General features: G+C 54.4%; 1 protein-coding gene across 1 annotated transcript in view; it reads right to left on the reverse strand.

Annotated features, from left to right (window-relative positions):
- Nucleotides 1-10,846, reverse strand: part of LOC114660947 (ras-related protein Rab-26) — a 48,849-nt gene extending 38,003 nt beyond the window's left edge. Inside the window, exons 1-2 of the mRNA XM_028813977.2 lie at nt 10,411-10,846; nt 4,076-4,186 (exon numbers count right to left, since the gene is read on the reverse strand). Coding sequence (XP_028669810.2) covers nt 4,076-4,186; nt 10,411-10,593 — 294 coding nt within the window. The 5' untranslated portion in view covers nt 10,594-10,846. The remainder of the gene's footprint in view (nt 1-4,075; nt 4,187-10,410) is intronic.
- Between the last annotated feature and the right edge of the window lie 3,084 nt (nt 10,847-13,930).

Consider the following 13,930-nt stretch of genomic DNA (forward strand, 5'->3'; position numbering starts at 1 on the left):
GGGTGCAGAAGGAGTAGCAGCGCCAAAACCAGGGCCATCTTGGAAATGAAATCCGACATGCTGAGCGGGTAGCAGAGCTGAGAAACACTGTACTCCTTGGCAGGGGACTGCCCGTCATCACATTGTGGCAATGCCAGCTGGATCATCAAAGAATCCAGGCAGACCCCAGGGCACACACACTTTCAACAGATGACAGAACAACGTAAAATGATTGAAAGATTTGGGGGGGGTCTTCTGTGCTTCACGGGTGCAGGGGGTACAACTGGGGTGGCCAGTTGCTAAGTCACATCATAGGACCATAATGACGATGACAACTCTGAAACAGCGAGATGTCAAAGTCCAGACATCCTTTAAATTGGGGGGTCACTTAAAAGGGCTCAACCCTCAAGCCACTGAGGCTGCACATGGGCACATCTGAGCTCAGGTACGGGCAGACCACAATAGGGCCTACGGGCAAGGAGGTGGGCAGTGCCAGGCATGAAGGCCGTGTCACCATTGCACTAGACATTCGATTGCATGGAGCAGATCATGACAACTGGAATAGCTGAGGATGACAACTACGGTGGCTTTGCTGTGAGATGCGTTTACGGTGGGCTTAACCTCAGTGCCCACTTGTGGTGAATATTGCCAATGAGGAGACACTGCTGGGCATTTGAGCCACCAGTTTGTTGGCCACCACTTTACCTTTTATAACATTGTGACATAGTGGTAAAGGCTTTGGACCTGAAACCCTGAGGCTGTGGCTTCAAATCCCACCGCTGACACCATGTGACCCTCAGCAAGTCACATGACCTGCCTTTGGAAGAACAAAAGAATCGAATCTCAAATGTTGAAAGTCACCTTGGATGAAGACTTGAGCCAACTATGTGAGGGTAACACCACAGCTGGGACCCCCAATATTGTGCCGTCCTTGTCTGCTCCTGTGTACTACGTGCTGTGTGTGTATGTGTGTGTGTGTGTTAGACAAGCTGTGCCACCCACCAAAGTCTCTGTTACATGCCGTTTGATTTGGAGTTCGTAGAATGAGTTTGTGATGCGCCACTTGTTGGAATGAGAGGGGCACAGCCACAGACAGACACACAGGCGCATGCAGTGTTTATAGTGTAGCGGGCACCTCCAGGGCTCTCCTAAAGTAAGCACTGCCACCCCGAGTCGACAGGGGGCGCTGTTGCTGACACATTCTCCGTCTTCGTTGGCTGTATTGGAAGGTCGTCAGCCCAGGAAGTCCTGCCCCTTCTAGAAGCCCTCTATGTGAGCGGGCACTCATTTCTGGACCCCCTTGGGTACCATTCAGTCACCGTCATTCTCTCTCGCTCTTTGTGTTTCTTTTTTCATTTTTCTTTCAGTCAGTTAAATGAGGTTGGCCAGGGTGGCACCTCGACTCGTCTCCTGTTATTTTGATGGCACAGATTGGCACTGTGGGGGTGGCATACCCCTTGCTTTACCACTGCCGCTTCCTTTCCCCCTGCCCCCCCTTTCTCGTCCTGGTGCTCCAACTGATGCCATACCCAGTGCCTAGCCCCCCCTTGTCGATGTGTTTTTCACTTCCATTCTTGAGCTTCAGAAAGACTTGGCGCTGCAGGCGCTGCCCGCCTAATGGCTAGAAATCCACTTTGCGATTCGGTCTGCGTGTCGCTCTTTTGAAACGGGCAGCGACGACAGCCGACAGGCTCCATTTGTGCAGCCCGTTAGCGAGATGAAAGACTGTAATTTAAGGAATTTGCAGCGCGCACTCTAATCAAACGTGGGCTGCCATTGTTCGCTGCCCGTCTCTAACGATTACCTGCTCCCTCCACCGACGCCGCGGCTCCGCGGGGAGACGTTCAAGTGCGGGAGCGGCGGCTCGGGGGTCCACTCATCTGCCCGCGTCGCTCAGCTGCTGCTTATTTCTGTGCTCATTTGCATATGCCCTCTGACCTTGCCCACAGGGTCTGGTGAGGCTATAAGAATGGGGTGGCACAGCTGCCCGCCTGCCACACTGGTCACAAGAGGTGCACCCTTACCCCTTCAGGGACCAGGGAGACCAGTGGGGTCCAGCCAGTGGCACCCCTGGTGCAGAGTCACTTACAGACGCTGTCCTGATTTATTGGGGTGAGGGTCTTAAGAGGGGGTCCGAGGTGAAGGCAGTGAGAGAAGCTCCTAGAAGTGAGGACCAGTGCCATCACACCTGCCCCACCCCATTGAGCATAGTCAGTAGTGGTCTGTCATTTGCCGGACCACCACAGCAAAGCAGCTGATTCTGCTCTTTGTTTTCATTCCCATCTGTTGCCTTTGGGGTTCCACCTGGTTGGGTCCCCGAGAATCCTTTGGTGACAGTTCATTAGAATGACAGCACAACACCTGAAGTCCGTCCCTGTGACCACCGGGGGGCACTGCACCTCCAGCAGGGTCTACCTTAAGTAGATCATGAAGTCAAAGAATGCGGACCACCACGCCATGGCTTAGCACCAGCCTTTTCAACAGTAAGACCACCTTAGGTGAGGGCCTAGTAAGAAACGTCACCAGGCAGCAGAGGGATAAGGCCAGAGGTGTCATTGGGTGGGCAGGACAGACCCCTGTCATTGTTGTCACATGTTTGGTCCAAATGTTAATTTGGCTTCCATTTTGAACAGAGAGGTCAATGGATGAATGAGCAGGACCCCGTGAAGGACCACCTGCCCCCACAGACTGAGTGGCTCGTCACATGGAGTGACAGTCGGTCTCCCAGCAGCTCTGGCAGATGTCCCACCAAGTCACAGTGCAGCCCAGCGAGAACAAAGGTTGCCATGAAGCACCCGCATCTCAATGCCAATTCAAGGTATGGCGCCGCTCAGATTGGAGCATTGCTAAGTGGTTACCATGGTGACTGAAAGGTAAGGCAAGCAGGGAGAAGAACATCAGCTCTGGTCATGTGACCCAAAGAGGTGGGCACCCAGGGCACAGGAGGGAGCCAATCCGGGAAGTGGACTGAGGAGCACAAGGGCACAGGTTCAAGTCGTCCACTGGGCCCGTTCACCCATCTACGGGCTTACTGGATGGCAGGATGTGACGCCGGGTGGGACGCCGGATGGCACCTTAGGGCACATGCACACCCGGTCAGACGGGGCCAGTTTAGAGTTGTCTGTGAACCAAACTGAACGTCTGTGGGAATGTGGGAGGGAGGAACACAGGGAGAGCGCGAGACCACCACACAGACCAGGAGCAGGTGAACCTGGACAGGTGGACAGACAGGAGAATGGGGGGCTTCAAGGGAGGGCAAAGGGGGATGAACTGGAGTGGGCCGACAAACGGACCCATGACTCAGGTGTACGGAGGTGCGATGTTTTAGATGGACAAGTGGAGGATGGCGCGTGGCCCAATGCCCAGACAGACGGATGGACTTGGCTCCCCGATGCCCACTTTGCCATCTCTTCTTGCTGATTTCCACTTGAGCTCACTTTGTTGTTCTCATTCGTTCTTTCTTCTCACTCTCCATATGGCACGTCCCCACTGTGGAGAACGAGGGGTGCTATGCCAGCTCGATCTGACTGCCTGGTGTCAGGCAGTGGAACAAGCTGGCAGTCCCTGGCACATGAAACCTGACTGCGCCACCCTCCCTGGTCTCATCCATTTAGCCTATTATGATTGGCACAGTAGCCAGTGGCACTGATGTAGTGCCAGACCATCTCTCAAGTCACAGGATGGCATTCCACTTGGACCACACAGCCACAGCAGTCACTACAGAACAGTACAGAACAGCAGATTGGCATACTCCGGGAGAGGACCGCAGTGGCAGGGCACAGTCAGTCGGATTGGCGAGTCTGTGGTGGATGGCCAATCCACACTCGAGGCCCCTGCCAAGGGTACAAACCACTTGTGGGTATACGAGAGTCTGAGGGTCAACCCAAGACAGCTGCCTGCAGCCAGTGGCCACAGGGCATTAGGCATCATGCAGAGTACTGTGCCACCTTCACCAGATCTGCCAGCTGTTTCAGTCCTAATCTAGTAAAAGTGTCTGGTGTGAGGAGTAACTTGGAATGAAGGGTGCTGTGCCAGCATGGGGCACTAGCATTAGTGCCAGTGTAGACACACTCCCAGAAATCCCCCGCTCACTTACCCGGAAGTCAATGCCTACGGTGGAGATGAAGCTCCCTGCCAGGAAGGCGCCATCCTTGAAGCGCACCAGCAGGCACGTCTTTCCAACGCCAGAATCGCCCACCAGCATCACCTGTAAAGAAAGGGCAGGGGTCAGTGTGACGAAGCACAGCGAGGCCAGCGAGGACCACCCGCTACTGCAGCATATCCAGGCCCACCCTGGGTGTCTTCAAAAATGTCCCCTTTGGTCCACTCATCAGCCCCTTGAGCTTAGAAAGGACAGCAGGGACAGTTGGGGGGGGGGGGGTCTTATGCTGTTGACCCTGGTGGTCTGAGGCACACAGGGGGTCAATGTGTCTAATGTGTGACCTTAAATACATCAGTAACTTGTGCCTCAGGCCCACCAAGCGCCTTTCATGGTCAACGAGCAGTTAAATGCAAATGAGATAAGCCCCCCATAGGACTGACACCTGAAGGGGCCACTGAATGAAGGGCCTGCAGACAGACAGGGGGCGCCACTTAGAGGGGCCCTTCTTACCTGAGGCGGGCACTGCCATCCACTTGAGGGTCATGCTCTGGACACACAAGGTCACACATGGGCAGCTGCTCCCATGTTGCCATTCAGACCCCTTTACTCTGCTGGCACTGTTCTCCGCAGGCTCCATGACTCCATGCCAGCTGTTAGTCAGGCATTTGCCAGCCTTTAACCCCGCCAGGCTGTGTCTGTGTTGTTTTAACTTTAATTAACTCCCCACACAAAATTCCGAGATGTGGAGTGCCACGGTAATTAAGAGCACCATTTTGTTGGGCACCTTAGGGGGTGAGCCTGCCACGTGATGATGGTCTTCTATTGAAATGGAAATAAGACAAAGACAGATGAAGATGGTGCAAGCTGGGCATGCCTGGGGTCTTCACGTTGGCACTGGAAATTTCACTCAGACACTCAAACTAACATGAACTGCAAAAAATACTGAACTGAATGTGCCACAATAGAAATGCGCTATATCAAACAGAGCCACCCGCATGTGCCAGTCAAGCCCTGAGGCCACCTCCTGACTTATGCCATTCAGCTGTACCCACATAGCGATACCCCCATAGGGAAGCCTGCTGGCCTAGTGTGGCCCCTGGTGAGCCCTTCCAGAAACAGTGGGACACTGAGTACTGTGGGGTGATGCCCACGTAGAGGGGCGCTATATCAAATAAAGTGAATGCACCCGGGTGCCATTGTCATGGGAGCTCAGCATTCAGGGACCCGCAAGTCGGAGGCGGGCAGCATTCCCCCCCTTATGACGCTCTCTGAGTCTCATGAAGGCCACTGTGAGTTCCGTTGTCTTGGTGACAGCTCAGGGTGGCCTTGGGAAGTCACTTTGTCACCTAAATGGCTCTGCTCATCCTTAAGTGAAATCTAAAGCTCATCCTGGCAGCGTCAGACACCAGGAGAGGGCGCCACACACACACAGCCACACTGGGATCACCCGCAAGTTTGGGTAAGGTGGGCGGGGCAAGCATGCAGGCCCTGCCCTTCAGATCATGGCGTGAAGGAGCCCACCTTTATCAGGGAGGGTGACAGCTTCTCAGTTGTGTGGCATCTGGCACCACCCTCAGGAACCCACTGTTCCGCAGCACCAAAGGTCCCCTGATGTGCCCATCACGTTCGACCAAGATGGACGCTCGATTAACGTGACCAAAGGTCACTGGGAGAAAAAAGAGGGCGGGGGGCAAGTAAAATGATGGGGAAGGTGGGGACTGAGGGCTGTGACCATGGCGTCGTCCAGTCTGGCGGTCTTCTAGTAGATGACCAAGGCCTTTAAGAGGACACCGCAGACAGACCAGTGAAAGGCGCTATATAAACAAAGGCTGACTTCAGCACTAAATGTCACATCCTGGGACTTCACGCAGTGGATGGCCGATGATCAGAAAGGCTCAAAAGCCACTGGACTGTCACTTCACAACTGCCACCGCTTCTCGATTTCATCCTAAATAAGACCACCGGGGGGCGCCGTCCACATGAAGCACAGCTTGAGACAAGTGTGGCACTGCCTAAAAATAATGATGTCACTGTCACTGCATTCAGCTCTGTCACTCAACATGGTGTCACACCCAAACCGCACCGAGAGGGACCCAGCCCAGAGTGGGCACCGCTCCATGGCACACACCAGAAAAGTCTGGCTTTGCCAGCTTGTCTTAACACCAATTATTAATATCGCCTTGACTAGGTGTTCTCAGGTCACACGAGCGTGTCTCTCTCGGGGACTCTCACCCATCCAACACGCTGCCCGCGCACCCCTGTGCCAGCCCGGCCTGAGGCGCTAATTAACTGCCTCTTTGCACTTCACAGGGTAATCGATACTCAATCACTCTAATGGACTCCAGTGCTGTGTGTGGCATCACGTGAGTGGGTGGCCCGCTGGCACTCGGCCACCTGCTGTCATTCAGCCAAGGAGAAGCTTGAGGAGTCGGCCATGAAAAAGAACGAGAAGTGAAATCAGAGCAGAAGCTGAGAGGGCAGCCGACACTGCCAATGCCAGGGTCCCCTCTGTGGCGCAGCCCCTCATCCCCTCTCTTCACAAAAGAGGACCTGTGTTAGGAGAGCCAGCAGATGCCCACCCAGCACTCAAGTGGGACGCACACACACAGAGGCATCCACTGCAAACTGCTGAATTCACAAACTGAACAAGATGGCATCGGTGGACTGACGCCTGTGTCGTTGTGACAGAGAGGTGACGTAAAGACTCAGTGGCACTTCCAGTCCAAACACAGGTGAGTGCCCCCGATAGACCCCTACAATGCATTGGGGGCGAGCAGGAAAATGAAAATGAAAAAAGAAACCCGCTGTCGGGATAAATCCACTCAAGGCGGGCACTTTAATGTCACCACAATGCACAGTGGAAGAGAACACACACCTGACAAACATGGGCACTACCAGGTCAATACTTTTAGTGCCCACTTTCGACTGTAACCCCCACACTGGGGGTCACCCTCATCACACGGTTATATGGGAGCTGGCAGAACCTACTCATTAGGCCAGTGCCCACTTTTGTCAGTAATGCCATACCTGACCTTAAAGAGGTCATAAGGGTCACCACTGTGCCACGGGTGTATCTGAGCTGGTGACACCCACTCATTAGGCCCATCTCCCCTTCCATCTGACCCTCCCATACCCAGCCTTGAAGGTGAGTGCCAGGCTCAGTTGTGTCATCTGCATGCCCCCTTCTTTCACTCCCAGACACTCCCTTTGCCCTTTGCCTTGCCTGTTGCCCAACCAGACCTTTGGATATCACCCCACTATTTTCTTGATGTTGGGGTCTATGTGCCCATACCAGGTCATTTGCCAATGTACACTGCATGGACACTTCCCAGACTGGCAACTGACTGGTTGGCATGTAGTGAGGGGGAGGGTGTGTGTGCCAGCTGGCCTCCTCTTGTCTGTCTGTATTTCTGCCCTCCATTCTTGGACTCCTTTAAAGACCCCCTGAGTGCCAGTCCCGTGCCAGCTGCCCAGGAGAAACTCACAGGACGCCACGCCTCTGTTTCTGTGCCCTGCCACCAGTTCTCTGAGGGCTGACATTTCCCAGTCAGTGCCCGTCGTCCTTTGGGGGTCTGTGCCTTGTGGTTTACAGTGGATTTGTCCCCCAACCGCCCCCCCCCCCAAAGCTGTGGAGCTGGAACAGCCACCAATCAGGCCGAGGATTGTCTCCTGGGCACCTGCCAAGATGGGCTACATGTGGGCACCTTGTTGAAAGCTCACAATATGAAGGCAGCCCTTCAACTCACTGGCATGGGGACATCATGACGACTTGGGTGGGGGGTCCTCGTCAATGGCAGAGGTGCAGGCTGATTAATACGCTCCCGAGTGCCATCCAGTTTGTGACAAATGACTCCCTTCATGAATTATGAAGCAGGAAAGCTGGCAGAGGAGCCCCAATAACGAGGGCTACGACACGTCCCCGGGGGGCCGGTGCCATAATTAGGTCACTTGCAGGTGATGGCCAATCTGCATCCCCTGCAGCTGGGCCAAAATCGCAACACACAGCAAACAAAGTGCCCACCCATGCAGATGGCAGAGCCCTGATTTCGCTGATCTTGCTCATTCGGTGATGCTGCCCTATTTAGAGCCACCTGGGCACATCTCGAGGTTCTGCTCTTCTTCTCAGCAACCTCGGCTCGGGCCTCCCGCTGCCCCTTCCTCTGCCGTCCCATGATCCCCTCTGTCTGGACACCAGTGGGCACTTCTCTCTGGAATTCCTTCACTCATGCCAGGCCACAGCTGTCACCATGAAGGCCACCGCTCGCATGCCATTTGGCTTCAAGGGGACGTTTTTAAAACTCAGGAGATGGCAAATCCATCCATCCACGTGTGTGGAAGCCACTTTCACCATCACAGCCTGGCAGGGAGCCTGGCAGAAGGCAGGAGCCAACCACAGATGGGACACTGAGGCTTTGATGAAGCCACCATTGTATTGTGTTAGCATGCTGGCATTAACAAGGCAGGCAACTCGACATATTTGTGTGTGCCAAATCACAGTCCCTGTCAGGGTCCAGCAGGTGGGCTAAAAGTCAAGTGAGATGTGTGCCCACATAGTCCACGTATTAGGGAGCACATGCCAGGTCTGAGAGAAACGCTGTCGTGCCCCTGGTGTGCCATTCAGACAGGAGTATTGGCACCTGGGCACTCATCAGTAATGGCACTTCCCTGATGCTGGCCAGGAGGTGACACGGGCTAGCCATCAAGTGTGACAAGGTGCTGTATAAACTGTCAACTTCATTAGGGCAGTGCCAGCTCTGACTCTGCCCAGCGCCTCGGACCCCAAATGCACTTTCACTCTTATTGAATGCCACTTGAACTTTATTGTCCCATGCAGAGGACTGGCGTCCCATCCAGGGCAGGGACAGATTTGCAGTGTTTGTCCTGGCACACCCGAGTCACCTTGGCACCGACGGTGTGAGCTTAGGGACAAGACATCCTAGAGGTGCCACAGGAATACGAGGGGACAGCGGGGGACAAAACGCGTGTGGCTGCGAGGACGAGCCGCGGGACAGGTTTTTACTAGAAGCCAAGCCATGCCAAACTCGAGTGCCACATCGGTGCCCCCAACATCCCTGTCTGCAGGTCGGAATGTCGCCCGCTGCACAAAGATTTCAGTGACAAGCTTTAGATGTCCGTCCTGAGGTTAGAAGCCTGAATTTCAACAAGTCGGTGAGACGGGGGCACGACATTGCACGGGCAAGAGGGCACGGCATACTGGCATAGCGGAAACGCGAACTTGGCAAGAAAGAAATCGGAACGGGACGGGAGAAGAGCGCAGAGATTGGGTATGGCGGGCGGGGGTCTTTCAGCTTTGTGTTGGCGATTTGAAGGGCGCAGAGAATGTCGAGACCACCCAGGCTTACATTGAACCCTACTGGGACAAGGAGGGGACTTCGGGGACACTAATAATAATAATAATAATAATAATAATAATAATAACCCTCCATCTTCTAAACCCAGCGCTTCATCGCGGGGCAGTGCCACTTCACTGCCACTTCATAAGAACTAAACGTGTGAGCGGCGATAGAGAGGCAGCAACAGCAACAATGCGACGAGTGCCAATCCTCGTACTACCAGGACTACTGGCAGTGCCACTCCCACCGGGGCGAATCTCGGACCCGCCTGTTTTGTTTCTCGTGGCTTTTCCTGATGAAAGGCGCTTTAATCCTTCGCGGCGCGCTGCCGTTTCGCGGTTTCTCTCCGTTGCCCCCTCGTTTTGAATTCTCACAGAACCCCCGTAAAACGACCCCCCACTCCAGTCGTGGACTGCACTTGGTCAGGTCGCTCGCTGTGTGCGAAAGGCGCTATATCATCTACAGAGTGGTCACATCCCAGCCCCGACAGCCCCGCTCGGCGGTTTCAACGCGCACACGACGTCCTCTCCCTCGGCGCCGGCCAAGCTGACTGATTGTCTTCCGATCGGCAGGGGCTTCCTGGACTTGGGACCGCTCGAGGGTGACGCGACACTTGAACTTCCTGATCGCACGAGCGACGCGGACATCTGCTCGCCGTAAACGCCCGCGGGGAAGAAAGGCAAACGAGCGGCGCAGGCGCCGAGCTCTTCAAAGCTCCGCAGATGCTCAGCTAAGTGCACGGCGCGCGTCGCGCGGCTCCTTTGGACGGTAAGGCTGCAGCCGCGGATCCCCCCGTTCACATCGAGGCCGATATAGCGCCTTTCGGAAGCCCGAGCGCACGCTGACGGGCAGCCAGGCGGAGAGACGAGCGGAGGGTAACAAGCGCCTGGCCGCCCTGACGCATGAAAGCAGGAGGGCAGGAGGGCTCGAGTCCCCGAGCGCTGCCCCCCGTGCCAGACTGCAGCAGAGACTCACCTTAAAGGCGACGTCGTAGAATTCGCTGCTGTTGCTCAGTGAGGGTCGACTCGGGTGCACCACGCCGTTCGGAGGCACCTCGAAGCTCCCGCCTCCCTTGGCCGCCTTGCCGCCGTCTTTATTCTGCAGGCTGCTGGTCGGGCTGTTGCTACTTTTGCTCTTTACGGTTTTTTTCCTGGACATTTCGTTATTTCCGGATCTCCTGCTGCAGATGGTCGGGTGGCCTTTTAATTCTCAGGACCACTTTGAGGAGAATTTTAAAAAAAATTGATAGGAACTGTCCAACCTGAGGAGATGTGGCACAGTTGTCCACTTTTAATATTTTGCTAGAGGGCTACTTATTGGCGCACCCGGCTGCAGGTTGGTACAAGACGGGGTCTTGCACTCATCTTTCTTTCTTTCTTTCTTTCTTTCCGTCCTCGTCAAGCCCCTCACCTCTCTGTCTGATGATAATAATACAATTCTAATAAAGATAATAAATGGGCGGGCCGCTGATCGGCGGACGCAGCGCACTGGCTTGTCCGGGCCACAGCGTCAGCCAATCAGCACTCGCTCTCGATCATGACGGTCCAATCAGGTGCGGGGCCGCAGCTCGGCTACTAAAGCCTTTCTTCTCAAACAGACCGACGGCCCCCCGTTTTCTCTTTTTTCTTTCCAGCGAAACTTCCTCGGCAGCTGCGGACCGAGGGGGTCCTGGGGGACGACACGGGACGGCATCGCGGACACGGCAGGAGAACCGCGCGGCTCGGCCCCGTCTGCAGTGCCACCCGCCTGCTTTGGCCTTTGTGTCGGCAGACCCCCGTCTTACACCGCAAAGCCAGCAGACGGCCATTCGTGGATTACAAAATGGCTTTGTGTGGGGAGGGGGGGGAAAGATCAGAAGACAAAGAGCAGCCAGAGACCCCCGACACTCACGTGCTGCCTCTGCCTGTTTATCCATTCCAATGGGCTTGGGAGCAAAAGCCCCCCAGAAATAACCGGCTGGGGGACTCCGGGCAATGGACCAGGGACACTCATTGGGGGAAAATTAAAGTCACACACGAGATATTAGTGTGAAGGAGGAAGTGACAAGGAGGTGGCCATCAGGCAGGGAGCAGGACCAGAGCTCGAACCTGAGTCCGGGCCTTTGACACATTAACAGGGGCCACAGCCTGTCCTGGTGGCATCAAGCACAAGGCAGGAACCCACCCTGGATGGGACGCTGGTTCATCATCCTCAGTCAGTTATGTTGAGGCCGCGACAGCGGACCCCCAAATCAAAAGACGATGAGGTGTCCATCAGGCGTAACCGCCATTTACCTGTTATATAGCACCTTTCATCTATCTATCTATCTATCTATCTATCTATCTATCTATCTATCTATCTATCTATTATATAGTGCCTTTCATATCTATCTATCTATCTATCTATCTATCTATCTATCTATCTATCTATCTATCTATCTATCTATCTATTATATAGTGCCTTTCATATCTATCTATCTATCTATCTATCTATCTATCTATCTATCTATCTATTATATAGTGCCTTTCATATCTATCTATCTATCTATCTATCTATCTATCTATCTATCTATCTATCTATCTATCTATTATATAGTGCCTTTCATATCTATCTATCTATCTATCTATCTATCTATCTATCTATCTATCTATCTATCTATCTAATCCTGCCAACTACACTATCCATCTATCTGTTTTTTAGCGCCTTTCCCATCTACCTGTCATGCTGAAGTGGCTCTCGTGTCTCGTGCTGCCCTGTCACCATTCATTGTCCCCTCCACGTCTGTGCTTTCTGCCACTACAGCAGATGGGTGTCTCCAGTGACGCCAATTATGTTGAGAAGTGCTGTGCTGGGGTCAGAGGTCATGCCCTGCTTCCTGTAATTTGTGCCACGGTGGATGTCCTCAGAGACCTGATGTGTCACCGACAGAGTGAGTGCTTATGAGGGCAGTGCAGGACATCACAGGTCACTTTAGGCGTCACACACACACACCGCACGACATCCGCTCCTTACTCGTGTCACACACCCCCCCAACATTCAGCAGCAGTTTTTTCCAGATGGCCTCGAGCACTCAGACCCCCGAGGGTCCCATGCAGGTCCGGGTGGCGTTTTCTTCCAAATGAGAGCCACAACGCGGTCCAAAAGCTGATTATTTTGTTCTCTGAGGGGACTCCTAGGGGGGTGACGTCCCGTGACGTCCCTAAAGTTTCCTTTTCTTGCTGCTTACCAAATCGGCTGAGCTGAGTCTGAGAGCCTGGAGTGGCATCACTGGCAGGATATCCACAGCTGGCATTTTTCAGGTGCCTCATCTCTTCAAAATTCAAAGGGTCCTGAGCCATCAGTCCATCTCTGGGGGGGGGGGCAAAGAGGGGCACAACAGCAAACCAAGAGGCCCTACAGGGGGCACCAGACCACACACACACACACAGTGGGGTCACATTAGAGGCAGAAATCGACTAACGGCGGGCATGGAATGGGAGCGGAAATGGAGTGCCACTCGTGCAAAAGGAGAAACGCAGAGGAAAAGCTGACATGTGTCACAGGGGCACCGAGAGCCAGCGGTGTACAGGTGACAGTGTGAGACAAGACAGGAATGTGGGGGGGCAGGGAGAGATCAGAAAGGCGCTACATGATGGGGGGGCAGGAGGATCAAACGTCTTCTTCTGTTTCATTTCCATAGATTTTCTCCCCCCAGCTTTGCTTCAAAAGCCCCAAAGTGAAGGCGCTATATGTACGTAAAGCCCCCCTGAGTGGTCCTTCCATAAATGTTCTCTCCGCGGTTCCCCCTCAGGCCCGTTTTCTACCTCCCCGTGCCAGTTCCCTGTTGTGAGTCATTCCTCTGCCGTCGGCTCAGGCTGCTGCCAGTCACGCATTGTGCCAGGTGTCAGGAGCTAATTAAGAAGCAAGTGGGAGAACAGGGTCCATGTTAAAAGATGCCACCTCCACAGTGACAACCATGTGTGCCCGGGTACATCTCCTTTAACTCTGATATTGGTGACAGCAACGTGGCAGTGCAGGAAGCAGACGCTGCAGTCGATGCCGTCACGTTGGCACCTGCCCGCTCATGGCCATCACCCTAGGTGACACAGTGCTGAGATTCCAGCTGGCTGCACACCCTTTGAATGCCCCCAGCACCAGGTCTGACCTGCTGTGCCCTCCTTCCCGGACACACCCTTTGAATGCCCCCAGCACCAGGTCTGACCTGCTGTGCCCTCCTTCCTGGGCACGCTCCTCAGCCGTCATCAGACTTTCTTTTAACATGTGGCGTCACCCCTGAGGTGCTGCCACCTAGTGGTCTAATCTGTGGCACTGTCCAGGTGCCTGCCTTCCAGCCTTTGTGCCACCAGACTCCCCCCCCCCCCTTGTCCAGTGCCAGGGTGTCCATCTGATTGAAGCTCCAGACATCGGGGTCTCCATACCAGTCGTTATATAGCGCCCCCCCCTTCAGGCCACTTCTATGTCTGAGTGTCAAAGGCGTCTCATGAGGGCCACGACTGGCGGCTGGAGGGGCACAGGG

This window comes from Erpetoichthys calabaricus, chromosome 11 (genome assembly GCF_900747795.2).
Source record: "Erpetoichthys calabaricus chromosome 11, fErpCal1.3, whole genome shotgun sequence".
In the NCBI taxonomy this organism is placed as follows: Eukaryota; Metazoa; Chordata; class Cladistia; order Polypteriformes; family Polypteridae; genus Erpetoichthys; species Erpetoichthys calabaricus.